The sequence below is a fragment of the Larus michahellis genome, chromosome 6 (genome assembly GCF_964199755.1).
Source record: "Larus michahellis chromosome 6, bLarMic1.1, whole genome shotgun sequence".
NCBI lineage: Eukaryota > Metazoa > Chordata > Aves > Charadriiformes > Laridae > Larus > Larus michahellis.
The window spans coordinates 57074964-57100990 of record NC_133901.1 but is presented as its reverse complement, the minus strand read 5'-3'; the positions used below and the strand labels follow the sequence as shown (position 1 = coordinate 57100990).

General features: G+C 37.7%; 1 protein-coding gene across 1 annotated transcript in view; it reads left to right on the top strand.

Annotated features, from left to right (window-relative positions):
• Positions 1-26027, top strand: part of ADGRA1 (adhesion G protein-coupled receptor A1) — a 278773-nt gene that overhangs the window by 33636 nt on the left and 219110 nt on the right. Inside the window, exon 2 of the mRNA XM_074591674.1 lies at positions 11861-11932. Coding sequence (XP_074447775.1) covers positions 11861-11932 — 72 coding nt within the window. The remainder of the gene's footprint in view (positions 1-11860; positions 11933-26027) is intronic.

The following is a 26027-nucleotide window of genomic DNA, read 5'->3' as shown; positions in this document are numbered from 1 at the left end:
CTGGACACCATCCCGAGTCTCAGTTTTTAAAACCATTTTCAAGCCTTGCGGCACCACCAAAAGAATTGTAAACTGATATGCGTTATGTCGGGGTCACTTGCTCTCTGAACTAAATATGAATAATCACCAACTGTTTCAAATTTCGGGGTCTCATTCTGCCAGAGCATGTATCAATAATTGTCTGAATTACTTCAGAAAAATTTTGTCGCTCACTATTAGAAGTTAAATCTCTGTTCCTCTCAGTTTTTGAAACCAAATGGAGGACTAAGAGGGCATTCTGACGTACAGTCCTACTGGTTGAGGCAAAATAGAGCAAACAATTTAGATTTAATAACCTAGGTCTTTAAAATGCCTCCTTATAAGAAAAGAGTTTCTCTTCAAATTCAGCTGGGAATTACTTTATGTTGTCAGACCAGTCTTTTTTTCAGGCTTTCAGTTTTCAGATATATTACCCAAAGGATCCAGAATGAGTTTTGTATTTTATTGAATTATCAGATGATGTATATCATCATTTAAAAAAATACTACTGCAGCATGCTCTTTTGCGAAACACAGTTATAGTCCCAGCAGAACCTATGAGTTAAGATATAACCATTATAAAACCAAACCAATTTGGAGGGAAATCAAAATAAATTACTACAGTGAAAAATTTTCACTGTTTTTCTGGATTTATATTCAGCAATTGTTACTGCTTATCTGTTGTAGTAACTGAGACACTTGAGTATTCTGAAGACAATTCTGAGCATGTTTTTCCAAAATAATATGGAAACTTTACAATGCTGTTTTAACAATACATCCAAACTTAGCAAAACTGAGAAAAGCAGAACAGATATTTCAGGGTTTAAAAGAAGAGCAGTGGGCTGAATAAGAGTAATGCTGAAAAGGTCTTATGAAGGAAATAAAAGGTTATATAAAAAGTGTAATAAACAAGGAATGGTGACTCAGGAATTGTTAATCCTTTTCCAAAATGACGTAGAAGAAAGAAAATCGTAGTAAAATTCAAGTTAGGAAAGGTGAATTATTTCTTTAAAAACTTTGTCCAAATAAATTATTAAAATTTAATTAATCTTACTCAATTTCTTGAACTTAAACAAGGATTCAGAATTTATTTGTAGAATAAAGCCACCTGAATGTATTGTAGGTAATGGAAACAACAGGTTTGGCCCACCTGTGAGAGCTGCACAGCAGATTGGGATGCTGATGATTATTTGGCTGAGCAGCAGAGTGTAAGCCCAGGAGAAAGGAAGGGAGAAAGACCTTGCCATGAATCACCATGGCAAATTAGTTGCAGTAACCATTTTGAAATGGAGAACCTATATGAACTCCTTAGTCCCACTGAAATGAGTGTAAAAATTCCTATCCTACAGGAAAAAGATGCTTTTCAGCTCTTCTCTGTCTAATCGGTGCCGAGCACGCTGAAATGTTCAAATCCGCACATTGTTCTTGTGTGTTGTTCACTCAGCTGCTCTGCTCCTCCTGGTGTTTTTGCACCACAGCTATCGGTGAATTGTATAAAAGTTTGAATGAGAAACAAATATAAGAGTGTCATTTCCTCATAATATGTACTGACTTGAATGACAAGCAAATAAAAAGCTAATTCTCCTATAAACAATCTCTTCATTAAACCATTTGCATATTACACCAGCTTACTCAGTGAAGAAAAACTTGTTATTTTTTTATATTCTGTATCAGTCTCATTTTTCCCACTAAAAATTCATTTTAAATATATGTTAATTGAACGAAGGCTGGGCAGTGAGTCAAAGGCAAAACCAGGAACAATAAGGCATGCAGACCCATGCTGTCACCAGTTGCCTACGTATGCTTTTAGAAATGGTGTTTTATTGAAAGTTCAGATGTAAGGATTTCCTTCTCGTTGTAGAGAGAGCTTTGAACAATTCCTCCCTTTCTCCAAAGAAAATGTTGACAATAGCATCTTTGATCTTCAAAAACTAATGCACATGATAAATTTAATTCACGTAAATAATTCTGCTAGACTCAGTAGGAACCATCACAGACAGTTAAGCACACATAACTATCTCTCAACTAAAGACCATGCACATGGTAGGTATACCGGCATAGCCCAAAAGTTCACTTAGATAAAATTATGTCTTTTTCAAAAGATGTAATGAAAATGCTGTCTTATCAAAAGATCAGGTGTTAGGTTTTTTAATTACATTTGAAAAAGCTATCTGCACTCTAAAAGCAAGATTTATCTAGGCAGTTTTGTGATGTTATAAATCCATGTACATGTTGTAGTAAAATAGTAAAGATTCATCACATTTTTATATCCTCAGCACTTCAATATTCTGTGATTTCAGGAAATAGCACTGCATAATTTTATTCTGTGTACTGTTTATATTATCAAACCTTTTTTCTACAATCATCCACTAATGACATAAGTTTTCCAGGTGTTGACTTTATTCAATACAATTGATTAAACTTTGAGCATAGAATGCTCTATGGTACTTTGAGTCTTCACTGATCTATAGATACAACCTTTACGTCTTAAAGTTCATGTGGAAAAAATATGTTTTACTTAAGAGGATCATCTAGTTCAGAAATTTGTTGGTGCTTGACAGAAGTAATAACACATAGAACCACATTTCATAGAATCGTTTAGGTTGGAAAAGGTGTTTAAGGTCATCAAGTCCATCTGTTAACCTAGCACTGCCAAGTCCACCACTAAACCATGCCCCTCAGCACTGCAGCTACGTGTCTTTTAAATACCTCCAGGGATGACACAACCACTTCCCTGTGGAGCATGTTGCAGTGCTTGGCAATCCTTTCAGTGAAGAAATTTTTTCTAATATCCAATCTAAACCTCCCCTGATGCAACTCAAGGCCATTTCCTCTTGTTCTATCGCTTGTTAGTTGGGAGCAGAGACCGACCCCACCTTGCTCCAGCCTCCTTTCAGGCAGTTGTAAAGAGTGATAAGGTCTCTCCTCAGCCTCCTTATCTCCATGCTAAACAACCCCAGTTCCCTCAGCTGCCCCTCATAAGACTTATTCTCTAGACCACTCACCAGCTTCGTTGCCCTTCTCTGGACTTGCTCCAGAATCTCAGTGTCTTTCTTGCAGTGAGGGGCACAAAACTGAATACAGTATTTGATGTGTGGCCTCACCAGTGCCCAGTACAGGGCCCAGTATGATCATTTCCCTAGTCCTGCTAGACACAGTATTTCTGGTACAGGCCAGGATGCGGTTGGCCTTTTTGGCCACCTGGGCACAGTGCTGGCTCATATTCAGCCAGCTGTCATCCAATACCTCCAGATCCTTTTCTGCCAGGCAACTTTCCAGCCACCCTTCCCCAAGCCTGTAGTGCTGCACGGGGTTGTTATGACCGAAGTGCAGGACCCGGCACTTGGCCTTGTTGAACCACATACCATTGGCCTCGGCCCATCAATCCAGGCTGTCCAGGTCCCTCTGTAGAGCCTTCCTACCCTCAAGCAGATCAGCACTCCTGCCCGACTTGGTGTCATCTGCAAACTTACTGAGGCTGCACGTAGTCCTCTCGTCCAGATCACTCATAAAGATATTAAAGAGGCCTGTCCCCAACACTGAGCCCTGGGGAGCACCACACGTGACCAGCCGCCAACTGGATTTAACTCCATTCACCACCACTCTTTGGCCTTCCAGCCAGTTTTTAACCCAGCGAAGCGTATGCCCATCCAAGCCATGAGCAGCCAGTTTCTCCGGGAGCATGCTGTGGGAAATGGTGTCAAAGGCTTTACTAAAGTCTAGGAGACAACATCCACAGCCTTTCCCTTGTCCACTAAGTGGGTCATCTTGTCGTAGAAGGTCAGGTTAGCCAAGCAGGACCTGCCTTTCATAAACCCATGCTGACTGGGTCTGATCACCTGGTTGTCCTGTATGTGCTGCGTGATGGCACTCAAGATGATCTGCTCCATGACCTTCCCTGGCACCGAGGTCAGACTGACAGGCCTGTAGTTCCCCAGATCCTCCTTGCAGCCCTTCTTGTAGATGGGCATCACATTTGCTAATCTCCAGTCAACTGGGACTTCCCCAGTTAGCCACGACTGCTGGTAAGTAATGGAGAGTGACTCAGCTAGCACTTCCACCAGCTCCCTCAGTACCCTTGGGTGGATCCCATCTGATCCCACAGGCTTGTGTGTGTCTAAGCGCTGTAGCAGATAATTACTTCTTTTCTGAAGTACTTGCAGTCCTAACAGTAATTCTTTGATTCCTGCTGCTTCTTGTCCTTTTCAGTTAATGAATATCACTCTCCAGTGGAGGGGGCTTGTTTCAAAAGCTGGGAACTCTTTAACTCCCCCACTGTTAAGAAATCACATTAAGATTCCTACTTGAGAGTGACCTTGTTGCTGCCTTTTGTTAATACATTAATACTGCTGAACCAGTATTAGGGAGAGGATGAGTTGTGTGTCCTGCTAGTGATGATAATATTTTGTTTTACTGGTTGAGTTGTGATGATGCTTACACGAAAATGCTCTTGAATATGATTTTAGTTAATTAAATTGGTTGGTGTGGTGATTTATGCAAGAACTGTCTGGCTTTATTATTTTGAATGTGACCTAGCAGTCTCTTGTATCACCCAAGAGACCTATTGATGAAAAGCTACCAGTATGAACACCAGAGCAACAAAAATAAGAGTTTTGCCTTGTATTTTGAATTACTGAAAGTGAGGCTATTGAACAGTGCTTTTCCACAAAAGCGGTATTGTGTTTCTATAACATGAGTGGTCAGCTACAGTCTCTCCTATGTTCCATTCAATGCATTAGCATTTCTTTGCACTTATGGAAGGACTTTAATTTAAATAAATAATTACCTACAAGGAAATTTCTTGGTGCTTATAGTTTCATTGCTTCTTTTGCTATCATCAGATAGTGTCAAGATCTGGGAATATCTGTTCTGCTGGTACTGTTCTAATTAGAAGGATAATTAGTACACTGTTATTGCTGCTTTTGGCTATAGCTGTTTGGGGTTTGTCACCAGATGTAACACGCTACCTACAATAGAAGATCATTTTTGAGTATTTTTCTGTTTTCATTAATGCTTGGGATTGGTTATGCTGCAAGTGAATGAATTTAACAAAAGCTGGTATATACTAAAGATAATGACAAAACCAGCTGGAACTGGAAGGGCTAAGTGACTAGGTTTTATTACTTTCTAGAGGATTTTTGTATGATTCCTTTTAAGAATGTCGGCAACACGTTTGTTTAGTTTGAAAAGCCAGTACAATGGGCCACAATCCCCTTAGGGAAGAGAGGTGTCACTTGGACCATTATATGTGTCTTTAGTATTTTGATAACTCATCTTTTTTAAGTTTTGATGTTCTCAAAGTCGGACAAAGTAGCAGGCACTATGAATTACTCTACACAAATAGTGATATATAATGAATTGATAAATACCTCTCATGTTTTTACAAGTTTTTCCTCCTTTCTGTTTGGTTATCAAACTATGTAGGTGTCTGATACACACCCCATTCATCTAGTGAGCTGTCAATACTGTTTTCAGTCATTTTTCTCTCTTCGCTTGTTGAATCAGTTCTATAACTTCCCTCCCAGTTTATCTGTATAGTTCTTATATTATCTGTTGAAGCCCTAGGTTGTGCTCAGCTGTGGTCTTCAGTTTGGAGGGGAAAAAAAGTGCAATTACTACCTGTATTTTATGATAGCTCCATATGTCTCTACATATGTGGCACAAAAAGCAGGCATTCTTTTTTCCTTTCTATTCCTGCCATTTTTGTGGTGTAAACTCCTTCTTAATTTGTTTTTATGGTGCAACTCTCAATGAATTATGGATGTCGTGGGAATAAACAATATTCTGGTTTACCAAGAAGGATTTCGAAACCTTAAAAATAGGCTTTTTTGTTTTATTCTGTAGCATTCCAATATAAATGATTCTAGTCTTATTCTGATACTGTAAAGAAATTAAATACACTTTTTCCCACCACTGTGTCCAAGTATTTCATAGGATGTCCGCTCACACTCCTTTTGTATCTAACCACATACCATGTGTAAAGAGAACAAACAGCTTAAACTGCTAAACGTCAACTGTTATCAGGCTTCCATGTAAAATGATTAACTACTATTAGTACTTATCTTTTATTTTAGAATAAAAATGTATTCCTCTCTGCTTGAACTGACATTAGTATGTAAGAGAAACTGCAGAACTTGAAACACAATTTTTTCACAACCCCAACACAGAGGTCCCAGATGTACATTCTTAATGGACTGAGCTTTCTATCTTTTGTCAAATTATCTTGAATATCCCTCTAACACACCTTTTTACATGAAAAGTGGAAAAGCAAACAGGAATTAATAAGAAGTGCACAGCCGGGGCAGGTATGGTTGGTCTCCTAGTTGGTGTCTCCTGTAGTACTTACTTCAGCGTACCTTCAGCTGGGCTCAGTGAATGGGCCTTAAACAAAGGACTTCAGAGGTATTAATTTTCTAGACACTGGTTGCTCATCTTATCTATCAGCTAGATAAAGGACTGGGCCCAGCTGGTCTGAACCAGTTCCTGGGCTGCCCAGCAGAAAATCAGGTGGAAGTTGATATTTTAATGTTTTTTCATGAATTTTGGGTGGGGTTTTTGTGCTTGTGGTTTTTGTTTATTTTCCTCTGTGAGCATTATCAGAGGAAATACATATTTTCAGTAATGGGTCACGCTTCCTTCTATGTTCAGTCTGCATTTGGGAATAGCATCTTCATCTGAATGTCTTGTCTATCTTGGATTTGGTTATCTGAGATGTCTCACTGAAGAAGCCTCAGCTGTGGAATTTGTTTCCTCTCTAATGTCAAGTGAACCCAAGTCCATTGACTTTGCAGGCATGGTAAAAAGATTCTTTCTGTCTCCTTGAGGAGTTGTAGGAAGTTGAAGTTTGTTTGCATTATGGTTGAGAGCTTTTTACTTGATACTTTTTAAAATACTACAGTAGAATCTCTTATACTGGGCACGTTTTATACTTGAGTGAGACTTTCTTGCACAGGTTTATGTCCTCTTGCACTTTTAATGGTTTCACAAAAACAAAAATCATAGCATCAACTTAAGCAAACTGTGATTTGTGGCTTGTTTAATTCAAATGGGAGAACCAGAAAGAAAATCAGAGACGTGGCTTGTAACCCATTAGAACAATTCATCCTTTTAGGTATGTCTATACTGCTAAAGAAAGAGGTCCAGAAGAGAGTGGAAGCAATGGCTTGTTGACCACCCATGCTTCTCGGTTGTTAGTATGCTCCTTGGCATGATTTTGGTCCCTGTGTAAATGAGAGGTTAGTTGGTTTTTTCCAGTGGAGGATGAATTAAATAGTTTGCAGCCCACCAGAGAAGTACATTTGCATCATGAAACTACGCATATGGATTACATGCTTTAAGGTGTCACTGTAGGTCGAGGGGTTGTTTGAAGGATATCCCTTCAGAGCCTGCGGTAATAGTGACGCAGGAGGTGTCCCTGCCCACGGCAGGGGGGTTGGAACTAGATGATCTTTAAGGTCCCTTCCAACCCGAACCATTCTGTGATTCTGTGAATAGTGCTGGAGGGCTTCACAGGGCTGGGAAAGGACAAACCTAGTGTAGAGTTCATGTCTTCTGAATGTGCCCCCTGGGGTAAACTGTCCCCCAAAGTGTCTGGGAGAAGGAGCAGCGGAGATACAAGATTTGAAAGGGTCCATGAAGTGAGCAAATAGTTCATAGTGTGTCTGATCAGCGGAGTGGTGCTGGCTAATGGATTGCTCCCCAGCACTATCTTGGTTAGATGTATCCTGTGAGGGCTAGGGCTGAAAGTGCCACCAGTTTAACTTTCAGTTATTTGCGGTTTGGATCATTATATATAATGCAAAGACCGTTTGCAAACTGGACTTTAAAATAAACACCTTCTCAGAAGGTTTCTTCAGGATTATTTTATTTTTTTTTAAGAAAAGTAAAACTTTAAGTGTATTTTGGGTTTGGAAAATAGTTTCACTGTAATCAAGTGTGCTCATTTTCTTGGTGTTTCTCTCCTCGGAATAAAATATTGAAAATGTGAGATTCTTAGCACATGGCTAGAAACTGATAATTATTTAAACCAGCTGCCTATTTGCAACCTGTAGCAATATTTATCGCTGTGATTCACTAGCACATCAGAAAAAAAAAAAGACAAGTGAAAATGCTGTGAATAAATAAAATGTGAGAAATACTTAATCATAGTGGGTGCATGGTGGTGATTTGTTTTAAAAATCCAAACTGTATTTAATCTTTTATTAAAACAAGTGACTCAGTTTCTGTTACATCTGATAGTTATAATTATGTTATAAGCTATCCAAATACATGAATAGCACCTTTTCCCATGTATTTATCCACCAAAACTTTGCATCTGTAGGTACAAGAAAAAGGTGCTATTCATGTCTCCGTTTTCCTGCAAAATTTCTGCAGGTCTTTATTTACAAACATCTCCCTGTAAGCAGGTGACCGTGTTCAAGGGAAAAGAGATACCTAATTATTTCAGCCATACTTCATACATTTCATTTCCATTCTGTCACTTTTCTGAAGAAGTAATATCCAAAATTATTCTGTGTAATTTCAGCATCAAGAGTAAGAGCCACAATTTGACCAGGCATTGATTCCTTGAAAAGATTTTTCATCATCTGTAGTTAAGCATCATTTCTGAGTTAGTATATTGAACATCATAACCAAAACTTTTCTCCTTTCCAGCCTTATTCCCACAGCAAATGTTCTCAGAAGGGAAGAATGTTATGAGTTGCCCCGAAAGTTTAACAAGTGATCCATTACTGTATGAAAAATAATGCGATTTAAGTTTGCTGGTGAAGTTGTTCATTGTATTCACAGAATGTCTTCAGTGCAAACCAAATCCTTCTTGATAATAGCCCGTTGCAAGTTCTTGGACATCAGTAAAGCTAATTAAAAACAGGTGGATTCTTCCCACGTAGTGTACCAACCAGCTCAGTGAAATGCAGATAACTTGTATTAATTGTTAAGAGAAGGTGTTTTTTTTTTACCCACAGACCTTATTGGAATGCTAGGATTCTCTAAAGCTGTGATTCTGAACAGAAAAAAGGATCGGCTTTTAACTATAATATCCATTTTACTTTGTTTATAAAACCTGAATTTTAGTTGGCATTGTAGAGAAGAGAAGGCCCTGAAGGAAACTTAATTTTTGAAACCTGATCTCTGTGTGAAAGTCTCTGTGAAAGTCTGGTATAAAGATTTGAAAGGTTTCATTTAGAAACTCAAATTTACATAGTTAAGTTCTATGACTTTTATTTTTTTTAATTTTGTGATGCTGTTATATTTTTCAAGACTTAGTTTATCTTTCAGAAAATAACAGCGAACGACTAAAGGAGATAGCGGTGTTGCGGAACATGAGCTGTGTTTACCGAGCGTTCCATTTATGAACTAAATGTTCTCCTTAATCTTGTGATTTATTACTAGTAAGATAGTTCTCTTTAACTTCTAGGAATTGGTTTTATGTGGATTAATGATACTGGTCTCAGTCTACCCGCTTAGGGCCAAGCAGAAGGAGACCCAGAGGCAGAGATTTGGAGGCCTTTGTGCTGATGACTTGTGCTGCCTTTTCATGGAGTTGCCAGCGAAGTTCAGACTGCCCTCTTTTTTCTAGGCAGAATGAATAGAAGGCTGGAAAAACAAATTGGCACCATGAAAATTTTTCAAAGACAGAAATACTTGTATCTAAGCCAGATGCGAGTTCTGAAGCGCATGTATCTTTGAAAATCAGACTATGCAGAACAGTCCAAATATAATATTTATATCTAATGTCATTGTAATGGACCTCAAAGATGGTCTCTCTGTAACAGAGCATATAACCAAATGACCCACTATGAAGTGGAATTTATGATGTTAGTCTTTTCAAGCCCAGCCAATTTTAATTTTGGGACTTCATTTTCTCTCGACCGACGCAAGTTCTGTGCAGTCTCAGAAGAGAAGGTGAATAAAAGAACAGAACAAAATAATAGAACGTTTCATGTATTAACATTCTGTAGTTTAGATACCTAGAATTTTAAAACCATTTTCCAATTCAGTCACCATATGGGCACCTAAAACATTCAGAAAATCTGACAAATAAGACAAATTGAACCAGCTTGCGGTCTTTCACCATGTCGCTGCTGAAATGTATTGCTAAGATGGTAGTGAAGAGTTGGTAGATTAGAGAAATATTTAATGTCATACGTAAGATTTTTAATCTGAGAAGCAGAAGGGAGATCTTGTGAGATGTGGAGTTGCCTGGTTGCTGGCAATAGACTGTGCGTATGTTGGCGCATATTTAATTTTTGTGGTAAACACGGGCTTCTGTGTGCTTTCCGATGCCTGGGTGTAAGTGTTCACGATCGATCCCAAATTGCCAGTTGCAGGTTATACTGACTGGTGCTGGGTGAGGAGTAATGTTGCTGCACAAGCGTTATTCAGTAACAACATAGTGTGTTAACACACACGTCAGCTCTGAACCACTCTGTTCTCCCTGTTCTCTCACAGTGAGCCATCAAATCGCATCAAAAATGTCTTTACACATGCGTATTGATGAATTTTAGAAATTTAGAAATAAAAATCTCCAAATCTTACTAACATTACTTACTAACTTCCCTACATCAGTAATTTTTTTCTGTTTCACTGCTTGTCAGTGTTACGTGTTGTCTTTACACCTAGACTTGAGACTTTGTGTAATAGGTGTATGCTGGGGCAAAGCACTTACTGTTCATATACAATGGGAAACGCTAAAAGCAAGACAAGTTAAGATAGTCTCGCGTAGCAGACTTCACAAAAGTAAAAAGTTGATTCACAGTCTCAAGTTTACTAGTTAGGAGCATAAAATTTCTTTTCTGTTTTGTTTTGTTTCTATCTTTATTGCAAGCCGTGTCTCTTATTTTGAAATGGAATTTTGTACACTAGAGAAGTATAAATTATGGTAAATGCTACATTAAAAGACTCATTTCTCAAGCAGTTTGAATTAGATTTTTTCAGAGCAAAAAGTCTCTTCTGTGCATTGCATAATCATTAGATCTGTTTAAAAAAACCAATTTCTTGATGTTCTAAACCAAATTGCATTTCTTTTGTGTATTGTGAGGTTTTTAGGCGGTAACATCTTCAGAATGAGTGTATGTTCACATTGTACTGCTGCTGACATACCTGGGAAAACATAGCGAGGAAAAATCACTAAACCAAAGAGAGCCGCTTGTGACAACAGTAGTTTAACATAAAGAGGAATAGGCAACTTTTTCAATAGTTTGCGTGCAGGGCCAGTTTGCATGTGTACTTGATGGTGGTGGTACTTGGATGGCCCAGGCATAGCTTAATTACTGAATTTCTACCATGCAGAGGTTGCAACAGGAAAACGTTTTTGCACTAGTTTGTTTTTGCGGCAAAGGGGTAGGGTTTTGTTTGTCTCTCCTGTAGGAAATTAGGTACTTTCTCTGTATCTGTCAGCCACTGATGGTATCATTCTTTGTACATCCCTGCTATAGCAGCCACTGCAAAGGCACCGTATTGCTCTCTAATCTACTGGAACAGTTTTTAACATGTCAGCCTTTCATCAGCCCTTTTGCTGACTGGGAAGCCCAACAAGTACCTTTGCCAGCGGTAGTTTATAACTTACTAGTGAAGTGTAGGGATTTATCAGCGTTACAATTTTCAAGTTGAAGCCAAAATTCATTTGTTGACATATTTCTTGGATGTGCTTTATTTAATAAAGAAGAAACTACACACTTCAGGAAATGGTAATCTTTATTTACTGCTATGATGGGAAAATGCAAATGAAGCAGAGAATTTTGTGATTAGTATTTTACAGAGTCAGTCATTTACTATAATTACATGTTTAAAATCAGTGTAATTATCATGTTCTATTAACCACATTCTTTCCTGACTTCTTGTAGGATTCTGAGTAACAACAAGATCTTATGGTTGAAGAATGGCTCTTTCTTTGGACTGAGATCCCTGGAGAGACTGTGAGTAACTGATCAGCCTCATTTCACCTTCATGAGTTTTTGTATTTTTAAATATTAGACCAAAGAGCAGATAATGGAGTTGAGATGTTCTGAACTGTATTGCACAGTAAAGTTTCCAGGCAGTCATCAAGTTAAGAAACAGCATGAAAATGAGTGAACGGGGATGGTCATGGAAAATACAGGAAAGCACTGCTATCAATTTGGAACTAAAATAAACATCCAGTCACAGACTTGTACTACGCTATGTACAATATCACAGTGAAGACTGGTATATGTAATGGTAACACTAATGTACCTGACATATAGTTTGGGTTATTTAACTCATTGGTCTCCAATACTTCCATTTTAATTCCATTCTAATTTTAACTTGATTCTACATTTTAATTATATTCTAAAGAAGTTGGACAACTTTAATCACTAGAGCAGACAATAACATCGATAAAGCTCCATGCTTGTGTGTTTCTAGTCAGTATTTGGAGGGGGGGAAGAGGAGCGAGGTTTCCATATCATCTGCTCAGGAGCAACTGATGAGTTAGGAAGAAAACATTCTGAAACTTCGATGGAAGAAATGAGCAGTAACAGCTATATTGCAATAACGCTGCTTTCTGTATATATAGGTCACTCATTTGAGAATAATCATGTAAGCAAATCTACAAGGCTATTTTTTTATATCTATGGGAAATTTACTTTGCCAGTGCATCTAAAATGAGTAATTATATCATGCCTATTTTAAAACACCTTCTGCATCTTAAGTTAAATTGTTTTTATATTGCTTTGTAAGAATACATTCGTTATGTAGAGCTGTTGATTTAAAGTAGTTGCTACATTCTTGAATGTGTGAAGTATTCTATGTTGTATGAATGTTTCCATATGCAAAAATTAAAATAAACTTCAGCTGATACTTTTCTGTATATGAAAACGTGCATGCTGTTTATGGTTGTGTATAGGGTGGGCAAGTATATGATACTGAGATATTTGAATATTCTAACTGCAATTTAAAAATAGACAATGTATTATAAGGTCTGGAGCAATCCCTTTAGCACCTTGAAGGGTTAGGATAAAGCTAACTGTCTCAACAGTTACATAAAGGAAAACTAAATTTTCTCTGCATATAGATGTAACATATACTTTTTAATATTGGCAATATTAACTGGTATGGAATGAAGAATAGTTCTGTATTATTTACTAACTGCTTTAATGTTGGGTATAACAATGATCTGAGGTTTATAAAGAAGTTTACAAATATTTTAGACCAAACAATTTAGGGGAAAGGATTACAAATTTATTGCAAGAAAGGAAATTAGTAATTAAATAGTAATGCACTGCAAGTAAAGCATTAGTGTTTAGAAACAGAGGAAAACATTTCCTCTTTTTTTTATGTTTAATTTACATTGGGGAATGATAATGAGCATGTACTTTTTAAAACTTTATTAGTTATCTAGTTAAAGAAATACTTCAATATGAAGAGGCATTGCAAACAGCATTGAGAACAGTGTGTAGCCTCAAGTATCATCACCATCTAAACCTTCTTAATTTTATTGTATTGATTTTTCACAACATTACGGATAAAATCAGTGAGTATCGTCTCTTCTGTATCTGGTTCTATTTGGCCATGACCTTAATACAAGATCCATAAGTGGTCCTTGATGCAACGGCTAGAATTCAGGTGATGACGTTCTCATCAGATTTAGATGCTCCATCTCATGTTCTCTGGCCCCATACAGTTCTTGTCAATAGCTGCAAAGGCCCAGTTTCAGCTGTCGAGGTAAGAACAGCTGGAATAGACTACTGAGAGGTGGAAGCAGTGGGTGTGAATGAACTACATCTGGATGAGTGCTCCTAACCCTTGGACAAAGGTTCCCCTAGCCTTGCCTTTTCCACACAAGCCAATTCTGAGCAGTGCTTTAGATGCTTAAAATGGAGAACTGTGACAGCAACTGCTGTTGATGTTCATGTCTCATCAAAATGGACCAAAAAGAATTTTTATTCTTTGTCTGAAAGGGGACTTAGAGAATCTTACCAAGAACAGTAGCAGGAAAATCCAGCTTCCTTTAAGGTAGTGTTAAGTTTAGAAGATCAGGTGGCTTAGAAACGTGCTTGTGCTGGAGTTAAGGATTACTCATTTAATTTGGCTTTGCACTCCTTGCGGTCCTGCAGAACAAAAAATTTAGTAATCTGGATGCCATAGAGACAAGAATCACAACTTTCTGGAATTCTTTTGTCGTTACCATGAGATCGTGAACCAGAAGAGTGTTAGCTTATGTGAAAAATGAAATCATTTGATATCAAACTTGAAAACTTTAGTTGAGAGGTAAAATTTCAGGTGGAACTGAGTGACTTGTATATTCTGGCTCTTTCCTGTCCTGGAGTGCTCAAAACTACTTTTTGAGCAGAGAACGGTTTGAAGCCCTACTCCAACAAGCTAGTGACAACTTTCCCCCTATTATTTTGTTTTTCAATGCATGTCACAACAGGAATTGGATTACAGAAGTGTCAGTCCTCCCAAGGTGATTTCTCAACAGTGTGTTACACAAGTGAGAGACCTCACTGAGCGGTTGTCTCAAACTAGGACTCCTCGGTTTATGCAACTTTAATCAAGCAAACTGAGACACATAAGTTGTTTGCCCTTTAACTGTCCATTCTAAGAGTAATACAGAATCAGTTTCTCTAAAGCTAAGACTATTGTAGAACTCTTATACCGTGCACGAAATGCAATCTTTTCAAAATGTAGTTGAACGTGGTTTGTATTTGTTTCTGCAGACTTTTCAGAAAATTGCATTTTTTTCAATCATAGTATGAGTATTACAAGGTTTCCATTTCAGATTGTTTTAAATTGTGTTATTGCTGTAAAAGGAAATCTGAGATAGCCAAGAAAAAAACATATCTGGGGATACAGCTATTTCCCTTTTGGTAATAGAAAGATAAATCCCGTATTTACTAAGACTTTATTAATATTAAAAATGAAACATTTAATAATGTCTGTAATACAAAACTACGTAAGTAGTAGTGATCAAACGCATTTAGGAAATATTACTATTTTTACTGGGCAGTTTGTAAAAATGCTTTGAGAAACACCGTTCACAAAAGGTGCTTTTTCTGTATTTTGTATGTGTGTGAACAGCGACTCGCGAGTGATCTGTAGAGATGGCACTCTCTCTGCGCTAAGTTTGAGTTTTCTGAAACTAAGAATTACTGCCTTGTGCTGTTCTGGAAAGCCTGACTCACAAATGTGTTACGGCCTCTGGATCATGATGCACCCCTGTGCCACTGGGCTTACTTTGTAGTACTAACAAGAGGCATTAAGAGGTGAATATCGTTCCTTAAATACCATGTGGAAATAAAAACTTTCTGTAAACTTAGGTTTTATATGGTGCTTAGTTATATTGGCCTTGACTGCTCCCTTGATTTGGATGAAAATCAGAAGTGTAAGAAAGAAACTAAATAAACTTTTTTGAAGAAAATGTGGTAATGAAACTGTTTGTTAAAATATGAAGAGCTTTATGGAATTTAATCAGAAGAGGTCTACAGACCGTAAATTCTACAGATGAGTGAGCACCTTGAACTCATTTCTGTGATGCACCTCGTGGAGATGGCTTCGTGTTCAGAAGGCTGAGAGTTCAGTTTAGGTTTGAAGTTTGGGGCAAGGACTTGACAGCTTGTAATGGTTTCAGTTCCAGTGCCTTCCCTGTCTGTAGTCAGTGTCTTTTGTTCTTGGGAGACGCACTGATCTGAGCAGGACAGCATTGGTTACTGTAGACATTTAAATAAGTTGTTCATATGCTCTGGGTACCATAAAAGAAAGGCAAAGTGGGTTTTCAAAGCCATGAAAGAGTGAAATAGTCCTTTCAAATAAGTTTAAGCAATCCAGAAGCTCTTATTTAGTTAAAATAGTGATTTTGAGGACCTGAACAATGACAAAACTAAAAGTCTGTATAATTTCATGGTATATTTATTCTGTAAATTACAACAATATATTAAATACAAAAATTTGTGGCTTACAGTTTGGTTTTTTTAGTCGTTATTATTTATTATTTATTTTTAACTTAGCAGCAGTGGGGTTAGCCATTGCTGTTACCCAAGGAATCGTAGACAATATATGGTATGGACCCTGCTCCAAAGACATTGCAGTCTCTGACCAGCGTGTGGCAAAGCAATATTATTAGTATACAGTTGTGGCAGCTCTTTTTATGCTTGAGAATATTTGCCCTCTAAATATCTCTTCTGGAAAATGCCATGGTCCACATGATGCTTTTGGGGATGAGGACTGAGGTTGCTGGGCCAGGTGTTCCAGCTGTGCTGGACCCAAAGTCAAGATCTAGACTAGGAAACTAAATCTTATTCCCTCGTCCTGATGACAGCTGGCACAAAAGAGTATGTATCTGAGCTATTATCCACACTACTCGTTTTCTTACCCTCCACAACACCCCCTGCATCACAATTGCCTGGGTAGCCCCTGTCCCACACTAACTCCTCATGTTATCTCTAGCTGGGGGCAATCTGTCGTGGCTTCTTCTCTGCTGTGGGCTTCCTGGTGCTTAACGGAGCTGATCCGGCATTTGCACATTTTCTGAAGTGGGTGTGCGAAGTCTCTCTCTCTCTCTCTCTCTTTCATAACTAAATGTACTTTTTCATGAAGTTTGTAGGAGCATAATTACTTCTGAGACTGCTGCTCCTTTGTCCCCCGTGGCTGAAACTCTTTGACAGGTTCAGAAGCTATTTGGAGGGAACCAGCAAATAAAAATAAAGAAACATACACAAACAGTCCGTGATTGCATAAGCGGCGTTTCCTTGGGAAATCAGGATGAAAGATCACTAAGCAAGATTACACATATTTTTCACAGTTGACCCAGAAGAAAAGCATGCCAGGCGCTAATCCTTCAACTGTGACTGCTGTATAGAAACTTGCTGTTACGTTTTCCCAATATTCCTAGACATGTTTCTAGACAAAGAAAAATAATACTGGAGTATTTGTAAGAATTTAGCATTGGATTTAATTTTTGTTTTAATTTTAATTTTATTTTCTGCTTTAATTTTATTTTTTCAGCTGTATAGTTGTCTTACTCAACCAGGTCTCACTTAGATTGTGTGTACTTTTATTAAGTGTTGCTGTATCGTAAAGTTACCAACTGTGTGGCAGTACTATGCAGTCACGGGTTGTCTTCAGTTCTTGTGAAATAAGATTGCATAAAAACCCACTTTCAGTAGATTTCACTGTGACATTCTGCAACTATATATTGTACTGTGCAATTGAAATAATAACACATTAAGTTGAGGGAATAAAAGGGCAGGAAAGGCAAACAAAACAAATTAGACCATAGAAAAAAACCATGCTGTTAAACAGCTGGTATAAAAATATGGTATTTAGATGTTTAGCAAAACTCAATTGATGAAAGGGTAAAATATAAAGGTTTTGCATTTTGATATGCTGATGTCCTTCTTTAAATGTACAATTTATGTTCTTTAAATTGCAGGCCACTTCATTTCTTTTCCTGCGTATACTTTTGAAGTGTGCGTGTGCGCACACACGTGCACACAGCCATGTTCCTCCTAGGCACTAGGGAGGATTGGACATAAGCTTAAAGACATTGGTAAACAATTTTCTTTTCAACACGTATGTATGACATCTTTAAAATTAGAAACTTCATAAATTATATTTAGAATTCCTTGTTCTTTTTGGGGTTGTTTTAAAAATCAAAAAACGCTAGTTATTATAAATTAATAATAATTCAGACTGCAATTGTGCAACTGTTTGGGTTTTTTTTCATTCTGAAGCACTTGCAGCTAAGGAGTGTGCCTCTAACTTCATGCAAGTACTTTTAGCAGAAAATAGGTTAATAATCTTGGAGGCCGCAAATGACGACATTAATTCACCTCAAATGCCACATAGCCATGTTTAGAGGAATGCTGTGATGTTACTTAGGGAAAGGGCAATTTTAAAATGTGTTTCTTAGAGCTGTCTGTTGTGTAAGTAGTCATGGCATGATTAAAACTGTTCATTTTTTCCCAATTATTTTCTTTGGAGAAACATGGAGGAAGGAAAATCAGTACAAGTTCCTTTCGAGCATCTGAAGTTTTCTTGCCCCTTTTTCTTGTATTTCAAATCCCACATGGATTTAGTAAATTCTTTAGATCTAGTTTCTAATGATAACAACTGAGTTCTTTGTTTAATTTCACCTTAAATATTCTCAAAGAACAAAAATACAAATGCTCCAACTGTTATTTTTCCTTGTCTAGTAATATGTCTAGGAGTCCTGGGGAAATGTAAGCAATTTTTAATGTTAAATTTCTTATTGTGTTGGCTTGTTGTGATTGTTTACAAAAAACCTCATTATGCTGCATTACTATTTGAAGTGGTTGAGCATATTCCAGTAGGTGAGGAAGGATGGGAATAGCCATGGGGAATGATTTTTCTCCAGGAGAGAGACTATCTGTACTTTGTGCACATACTCTAAACTAGACTGAAAACAATTCATATTCCTCTTGGAGCTCATTGAACTTTGAGTTACCCTTTTGATTTCAGTGTCAGATTAAGAGATTGTCTTTCTAATTACAATGATGCGAGTGTTTGCATGAAGCGGGATAGTTCCCTTTGTCACTTCTAGAAGCAGCTAATGTAGCTGGAAGTTTTTTAATTGATGTCAGGTATGCTTGCCTGCAATATATTCAGTACTAAGGTAATTATAAACATTGAGCCAGAAAGGACAGCTCTGAAAATTCATGAATTACTGAAGTTAAGGTAACTGTTCTTCCAGAGAGACATCTATTGTCTAAACAAATACATCTGTTGGTCCTCATGTAGAAGTAAAGGAGTGCAAGGTGGAATTCATTTCAAAGTAAATATGATTTTGCTGTGGGCAGTGTTTTAATGAATTGCACAGGAGGAGGATATTTAATTTGCAATTGTTGCATAGAAATTTTGAGAAACCAGAGGAGGAGAAACAAAGGCAAGATCAATGTCACAAGTCAAACTGGGCAAATTTAATTTTTAATTACCTTTTCATTTTAATTCTGTGCTCCTTTATGGATCTCTTGATTATATCCAATGACTAACAATGAGCTACTCATTTAGCAATGCAAAGGCTGAGTGTGTGCATTTTTTTGAACCCCCCTGACAAAAAAAAAAAAAGCCAACCCACAAACAAGCAAATGAAAAAACTCCTCAAAACTCTCAAAAATCCCCTCTCAAAACTCCAGAAGCTATAATGTCCTGGTATGCAGTATCAAAGAGAGATTTAGCATTGCATCTGGAATTATAAAACTCTTGTTATTCTTAGTATGACTGTCAGAAACAGAAGAGTTCGAAATTAAAAGGAAAATTACATTACCTTCTTTCTAATAGGGATATGTAGTATGTCTTACAAGCATGAACTAACTATGAAGGCACTTGTAATGTAATCTGTCAGAAAGATAATGTATTTTTTCCCTCTAGTCATTTGTTATTTTCCAGTACAATACAGACTATCAGACATCACATACTTTATATTTTAGAGGATGAGACAACAGGAAAATACCCTGTATGTCTGCAAAAAAGCAGTAACTCTAACAAGAGAGGATGTTTCCTTTAGGATATTACACTGTTGTTTAAAAATGGCAGTAATTAACTCCGAAAAATATGTTAGTGAAATCAATCCCATTGTTTTAGTGCAAGCGTCCAGAACCAAGTCTGTTTCCCATCTTTTCTTTCTACCTTAAGCCTGGTTTTGGTTTGTCTCCTGAACTGCCACGTTCATTCTCTGGTCCTTGTGGTATTTTTCCCCCGAAAGAAAAAACATGAGCTACCAGGCCACATCTTTGCTCTTAATTCCGTGCCTCATAACGAGACGTAAGACTTGCCAGCGCTGCATTCCCTCCCAGGCGCTGCTCATTGGCGTGACGGGCGTTTCTGCCATTCTGAATGTGCTGCTGGGATTGCATTCCTCCAGTTCTGGCGTGAAACTATGGTTTCAGCTTGGGCACGAAGTTGCCAACTGCTGGTATGTATGTGGTATAGTAACGAAATTTAAGACGTCAGTGGTGCCAGGTTGCATTGCTATACTTTTGCGTGTAACTATTTGCGTTTTTTCCCTGACAAAACACATTTCTGTTGGAAATGCTATCATGGCAAGATGAAAATGTTTTGTGGGGACACAGCAGTTTCAGAAACATCTTTATCATACAGCCAGTATTTAATTTCAACTGGTTTGTATTCACAAAATAGAATCTTTTTGGAATGATAACGCTGAACTATACCACTTAGGACTGATGCAACTTGTACATCTTTCTATAAAGAACTAGCAGACTGGTTGGAGAAGTAGGAAAATCAGAAATAACAGAAATGTAGTTTAAGGGCAGTTGGTACGAAGTCACAGAGCAGCATCCTGGGAAGCCAGGCTGATAAAAATTAGTGCTAGCTGATTGATAATGGAGCTAATCTTGTGGAGTGAGCTGCGAGGTAAATTGGTAGCAAAGTCCTTGTGTTTCGGTATTTTGTGGTTTTAATCCCTCAGCTGTAGGCTATTGATGGAATAACGTTTTCAAGCTCCAAAAAATATTATAGTATTTCTTGTATTCATATGCAACGTGGTCTTTAGCATGTTTACCATTAAGAAGACCAAAGTTGGATGCCTCGTCTGGCAGTATCTGGACATAAAATGTGAGAGACCTCAAGTTCTCTTGAAGGAGTGTAGGAACATCTCAACGTCACGGTGTGCTCGGGTAAAAGTATCAGAAGAAAAGCTCCAAACTCCATCCTTCCCAGAGAGTTTTCTGGGCCCTACTGATGCCTTTTTTTGTCTGTCTCTGACTTGTTATCAGTTGACAGACTTTTCTCATTTGCTTGCTTATAAGAAAAAGACTTTACATATGTAAGTTAGTCTCTTCCAAAAGTTCATGTCTCTAGAGTAGCTTGTGAGGTCTCTAATGAAAACATGCTATAACTCATTCATATCATGCTCGTCCATAAATCCTCCAAAGGTACCTAGTGACCCCGGGAGCTTGTTGCCCTCAGAACTTGTGGGGGTGCCTGCAGAAAGCATAGCTTGTTCTCCAACACTTGTACTTCTCCAATAATCTCTGAGAAGGCAAAATAAATAAAAAAAATAGAAGGTACTTGAAAAGCAATAGAAAGAAGGGTTATGTTTTATGCCAATTTAGTCTAAGAAAAAAAAATATCTCCAAAACGAGTTGTCTGAAGCAGTTAGGAAAGCTGATGTAATATAACAGCTGTGGGCAGTTTTTCTCCCCACTTCTTAATATAGACAGAATTGATTAGTTGGGTGTAGTATAGTGCTGCGTGTGTCAAGTAGGTGCAAAATGGTTGTTCTCACGAGAAAATTGCATGCAGACCTAGCACATGATAAGCTGTCTTGTGTTAACACAAATTGCCTCGTTCTTGAAATGGAAAGTGACTGGGAGAGCTATAGAGGATGTTTGTATAGTCTGAGCTATGCACATATTCTGGGAGAAAAAAGAATTACAAAATTCCTCTATGCTCTACTTCAGAAAGTGTTTTGCTGAGGAGAATACAGAGAGAAACGTTGTACTGGAATAAAGATGTGTATTTTTATTCGCTTGTGAACTTGAAAAAATAAAATAAAGTTGCTCTACGCAATGATAGTGAGCTTCACCTTGTAGAAATAAGCCGTTTGAGTTAAAAATAAGCCACTTGAGTTCGCATAATGCAAGAAACTTGTTGAAGCATAAATATAATGGTTTTATCATGCGTTTGTAACCCAGAAAACTGCCAATGGGACAGCTTGAAACTCTTAAAATCAATTAATTTCTGTCTATGAAAAAAACATGAAAGATGCTAAATCAGGAAAAAAACATTTTAGTTGTAGGTACCTGAAAAAAAAAATTATTGAAAAGCATACCCTCTCAACTATAACTGTAACACTTTTGCTACAATGCTATAATTAATGGCCAATGAAAGAAACTTTTACAGCTAATGTACGTTCCCCAGACACATGGTGCATTTGTTATTTTCACTGAGTGTTCTTGCCACTTTTTTATGTTCAATATTCACATGTGTTTCTTAATGCAAAGTAAGTTAATACTTTTTTAAAGACCTTAAAGACATGCTTTTCAGCTGAAATGGGAGTTTAAAGTACATTGTGTTCAGAACAAAACAGTGTTTTCTGTACTGTGTCAGCAGCTTAGTTGAGAATTCGATAGCTTTTTTCCCCTTTGTACCATTAATTGCTTTTAGGTATTTCTGAGAAGTGCAAGTGCCTCACAAGGGACAATTCTCCCATTTGAGTGAAGTTTGAGTACTGTATTAAGCTTTCCTACTGTACGGAGTCATGTGAACTTACAAAAATATTTAGGAATGTAAGACCAGAATGGGTTGCAGACAGGCTGAGTTTCCAGGGATAAAAAGAAAATTTGTTCAACTCTCCCTCTCACCGTAGACACCATAAACTAGCCACTCCATTAATTGCTTTCCAGCACTCCATTAAGAACACTGAAACTTCAGTTCAAAATAATGTCCCTAAAAATTATAATGTGTCAGAGGAGAAGAAATTGTAACGTGTCACAGGGTTGTTTCGGTTTTGTTTTTTTTTTTTGGTTTTTTTTTTTAATTTTCCTTTTATGTCTTTGGCATAGTAACCAATAAATCCTCATCACTCCAAATCTGACAGCAACTTTAACCATGAGTATGCCAGCAAGGTATACCAACACAGACACCTGAAATTTTTTCAGGTTCCCAGCGTGAACTACCCAACACTCCCTCTCCTACCCTTTTTTAACGAAAAAGGAGAAGCAGGGAAAGCTCCTGAGGCTGTGTTCTGCACCAAGCAAGAAATAAAAAATACTGCTGGTCCCTGCAGATGTCCAGAGAGGATTCAACTCTGGATATGCAAAAATTCATGTCACAAGCTGCAATTTCTAGCTCGAGTAAGCCCTGTCTGGGCATAAACCCTATTCCTTAACAGTTTCAAACTGCATTTTGAACAATTTGAAGGCTGCTCCAAATCTTTATTTCTGTAAGAGCTACACTTTTATAAAATTTCTACTTTGTCTAATTTGTGATCTAAATGTACTTATAGCCTATTTTTATCCATATGACTTTATAGTACTGTTATCCTTTAACTTAAACTAATCCCTTTTTTGTTGAAGGGGTCACCATTTATAAACAATGGTGTAATACTCACTTTTCTTGTCTAAGCAAGCCAAAAATATGATAATCTCTTAGTGACATCATGAAAATAACCATGAAATGTATACATCCTTAATAAAAATATTTATGGGCACAAAGCCTGAAATGTCTCTAAAAGTAAGATGATTATCTGCAAAGATTTATTTTGTATGTAATGACAATGCACTCTTTTTTTATAGTCTAAAAAATGGGTTTGAATCCAGTTTATTGAATGCTTAGACAAGTACAATTTCAGCTTAGTTTAACACTCAGAAGTGATGTTCATGTTGTAAAACTCTCATACAGCTGCATACAAGGAGGACCCCTCTGGAGAATCTACGTGTAGAAAATATCCTTGGAAAATCCACAGGGATTGTAGGGTTTAGGACGTCTGTATAAAGCTGCTTTCTCTGTTCTTGTGTAACCAGCCAGTTCTGCCCAAATTGATGCTTGGAGAAGCCCAGTGAAACTCTAAAGCTTTCTGCTGATGACACTGAATTGATTCCTCTCTTCCTATTTTTATTTGTGTTGTCCCTATTTTCAAGTTGAGTGCTGACATTACTGGATGGGTGGGGGATGTTCTTACATTCTTTTCTTTTTGCCTTCTCTAGAACTGAGAATTCAGTTAACTAATCATATTTTCTTTTTTTTTTTTTTTTTTTTTTTTTATTCAAACTGTCCTTTGCACAGAGATAGAGGGTAAACTACAGATCTTTTGTTACAGGCCTTCTCTCCCGATTTCCTTGCGTTCAGGTGTGTGAGTAGTGATCTGTCATGATTGCTTTGTACTTTATCTGCGTAAATCAAATTAAATGCTTTTTCTTCAGACGGAAAACAAGACATTTCAGTTATTTTTTCCTATTGACTATGTTCTTGCGCAGCAGCTGCTGCCTGATTTCATATACCTATCTCTTCACGTATTTAGGTTCTGTCTTACCGTAAGAGGAGAAAATTAATCTTAGCTAATAGCTCTGACATAATTTCTCCTTCATTCAGCCATTTCCTACTTTTATACTGCCTTGTTCTAATTTATGTTAAGCAGTGACAATGAAAGGAAAAGCATTTAACAAAGTATAAAAATGGTATCAAAAAATCATGAATATTAGCAGAGGGGTGGAGGACACACACAGAACATGGGAAGGCACCTGACCGTCTGGAAGGGGTTAGCAATAGCATGTGCTGGAAATAGTCTTTATGCAGACTTTCTTCTTTCATTCGTACTGACATAAGGAAATTTCTGGTCGTCTCACCTCTGTGTTGAGTCACCATGCTAATGGATGCATGTGCTAAAGTTTTGTTTTGTCATTTCGGGCCTCTCTCCTTTGAAAATTCCCCAAAGTTCTCTGGTTTTAGGTGAAATATTCATTTCCTAAGCATGTGATCCCTATAGCATTATTAAAAAAATAAATAAATCTGCCCTTTGTCATTGTATTTGTGTTCTCACATCATTCTGCCTGTTATTTTTCTTGTGTTGAAATAATCTACTGGATACTTCTCTCTTACGTGTAGTATGCCATACCTGCATAATTATTTAAAGTTCCATAAATGTGCATGAAGTCCTATATTCTTACTTACTTGTGGCCCATTTCACCCACCAATCCAGTCAAACGTTTTTGTGTGACGATTCCTCAATAAGAGAATTAGGATTTAATTCTCACATAAGCAAGCTAAGCCAAGTTTCATACCTTCAGCCTGCCTAATGCCTCTCGGTAGCCCTTGTGGCTTTCCACACCTCCGTGTTACGGAGGTGCTATTCCCTAACGCTCCACTCCTTTTCGCAGGAACAGCCCATGTTTCTTCAGAAAACATAGCTGGCGTGCTGCTGAGCAGCCATTTCGTTAGCAAGCATTTTAGGGAAAAAGGTAGGTGCGGGCTGGGAAGTGAAACTCTCCTCGATAGCTGCAAAGAGTATAGGACCATAATTTATGAAGTATGTACGCTGGACACAAGAAGTCGAGCATACGCCAGCAACCAGAGCGTGAACTCTTCAGGACTCTGGGCTGGGGCCAACGTATGCAGAAGCGGGTATAGGCACGGCATTGTTGCTGCTGCTGCTTCAGCTTGTGCAACAGGCTAACACGCCGTACGCCACGCTCTCTTTTGCTGAATGAACCTGGCAAATTCCTTGCTTTAAATACTTGATGTGTCTTAGTGAGGTTGAGGTTCAGCGGACTAAAACTCTAGAATGTTTAATGAACTGTAAAGCACTAGCCGTGGGCTTATTTATTTACTTTAATGCTTGCGTGTTTCAGAGGCGGTAAATCTGTTGCTTTAGTGTACGCTGTTGAAGTCACTGGGGGTACACTATGAAGAATTCCCATTGATCGCCCAATTTGCCTGGTAAATTATTCACATATAAAAGCAGATGTGGGTACTGTTTTCATTAACTGGATTTACACAAAACATAAAATTTATAAAATAGCTGGGAAGGGTAAACAGCATGTACACCTCTTTGTGATTCACAGCCAGACTTCCGTGAAATGAAGAAAATTTTCAGAAGCCAAAGCTTTACTCGTGACCCATTTAAGTCATTGTGTAGTTCAACAACATTTAAAAGATGATATATGGGATATATGGAAAAACAAACCCTAATGAAGTGTGGTGAGCCAGCAAGAAGCAGACAGGATCACGCAAGGTATTATCAGTCTTGCAGAATGACTGAAAGAACCTTTTATGCTGGCTTACAGATTTTACCGTCAAACTTTAGTAATGGGCTCACGTGGAAAGAGTAATCTGTGAGAGCAGCTGCTGCTGACTTTCCTACTTCAATCCACAGCCTGAACTAAAACTAGAAACGCTATCTTTTCTTCTTTCAATATTGAGATAGTAGTATAGCTGGGCAACTTGTATTGATCTTGACTTTGAGAACAATCCTTTAATATGCAATATTGTTTTGGTGGTATTACCTCTAGCTCATAAGTCGATGTTCTGACATTAAGAATAGCACAACTCATCATGAATTTCTAACTTGGAGCTACA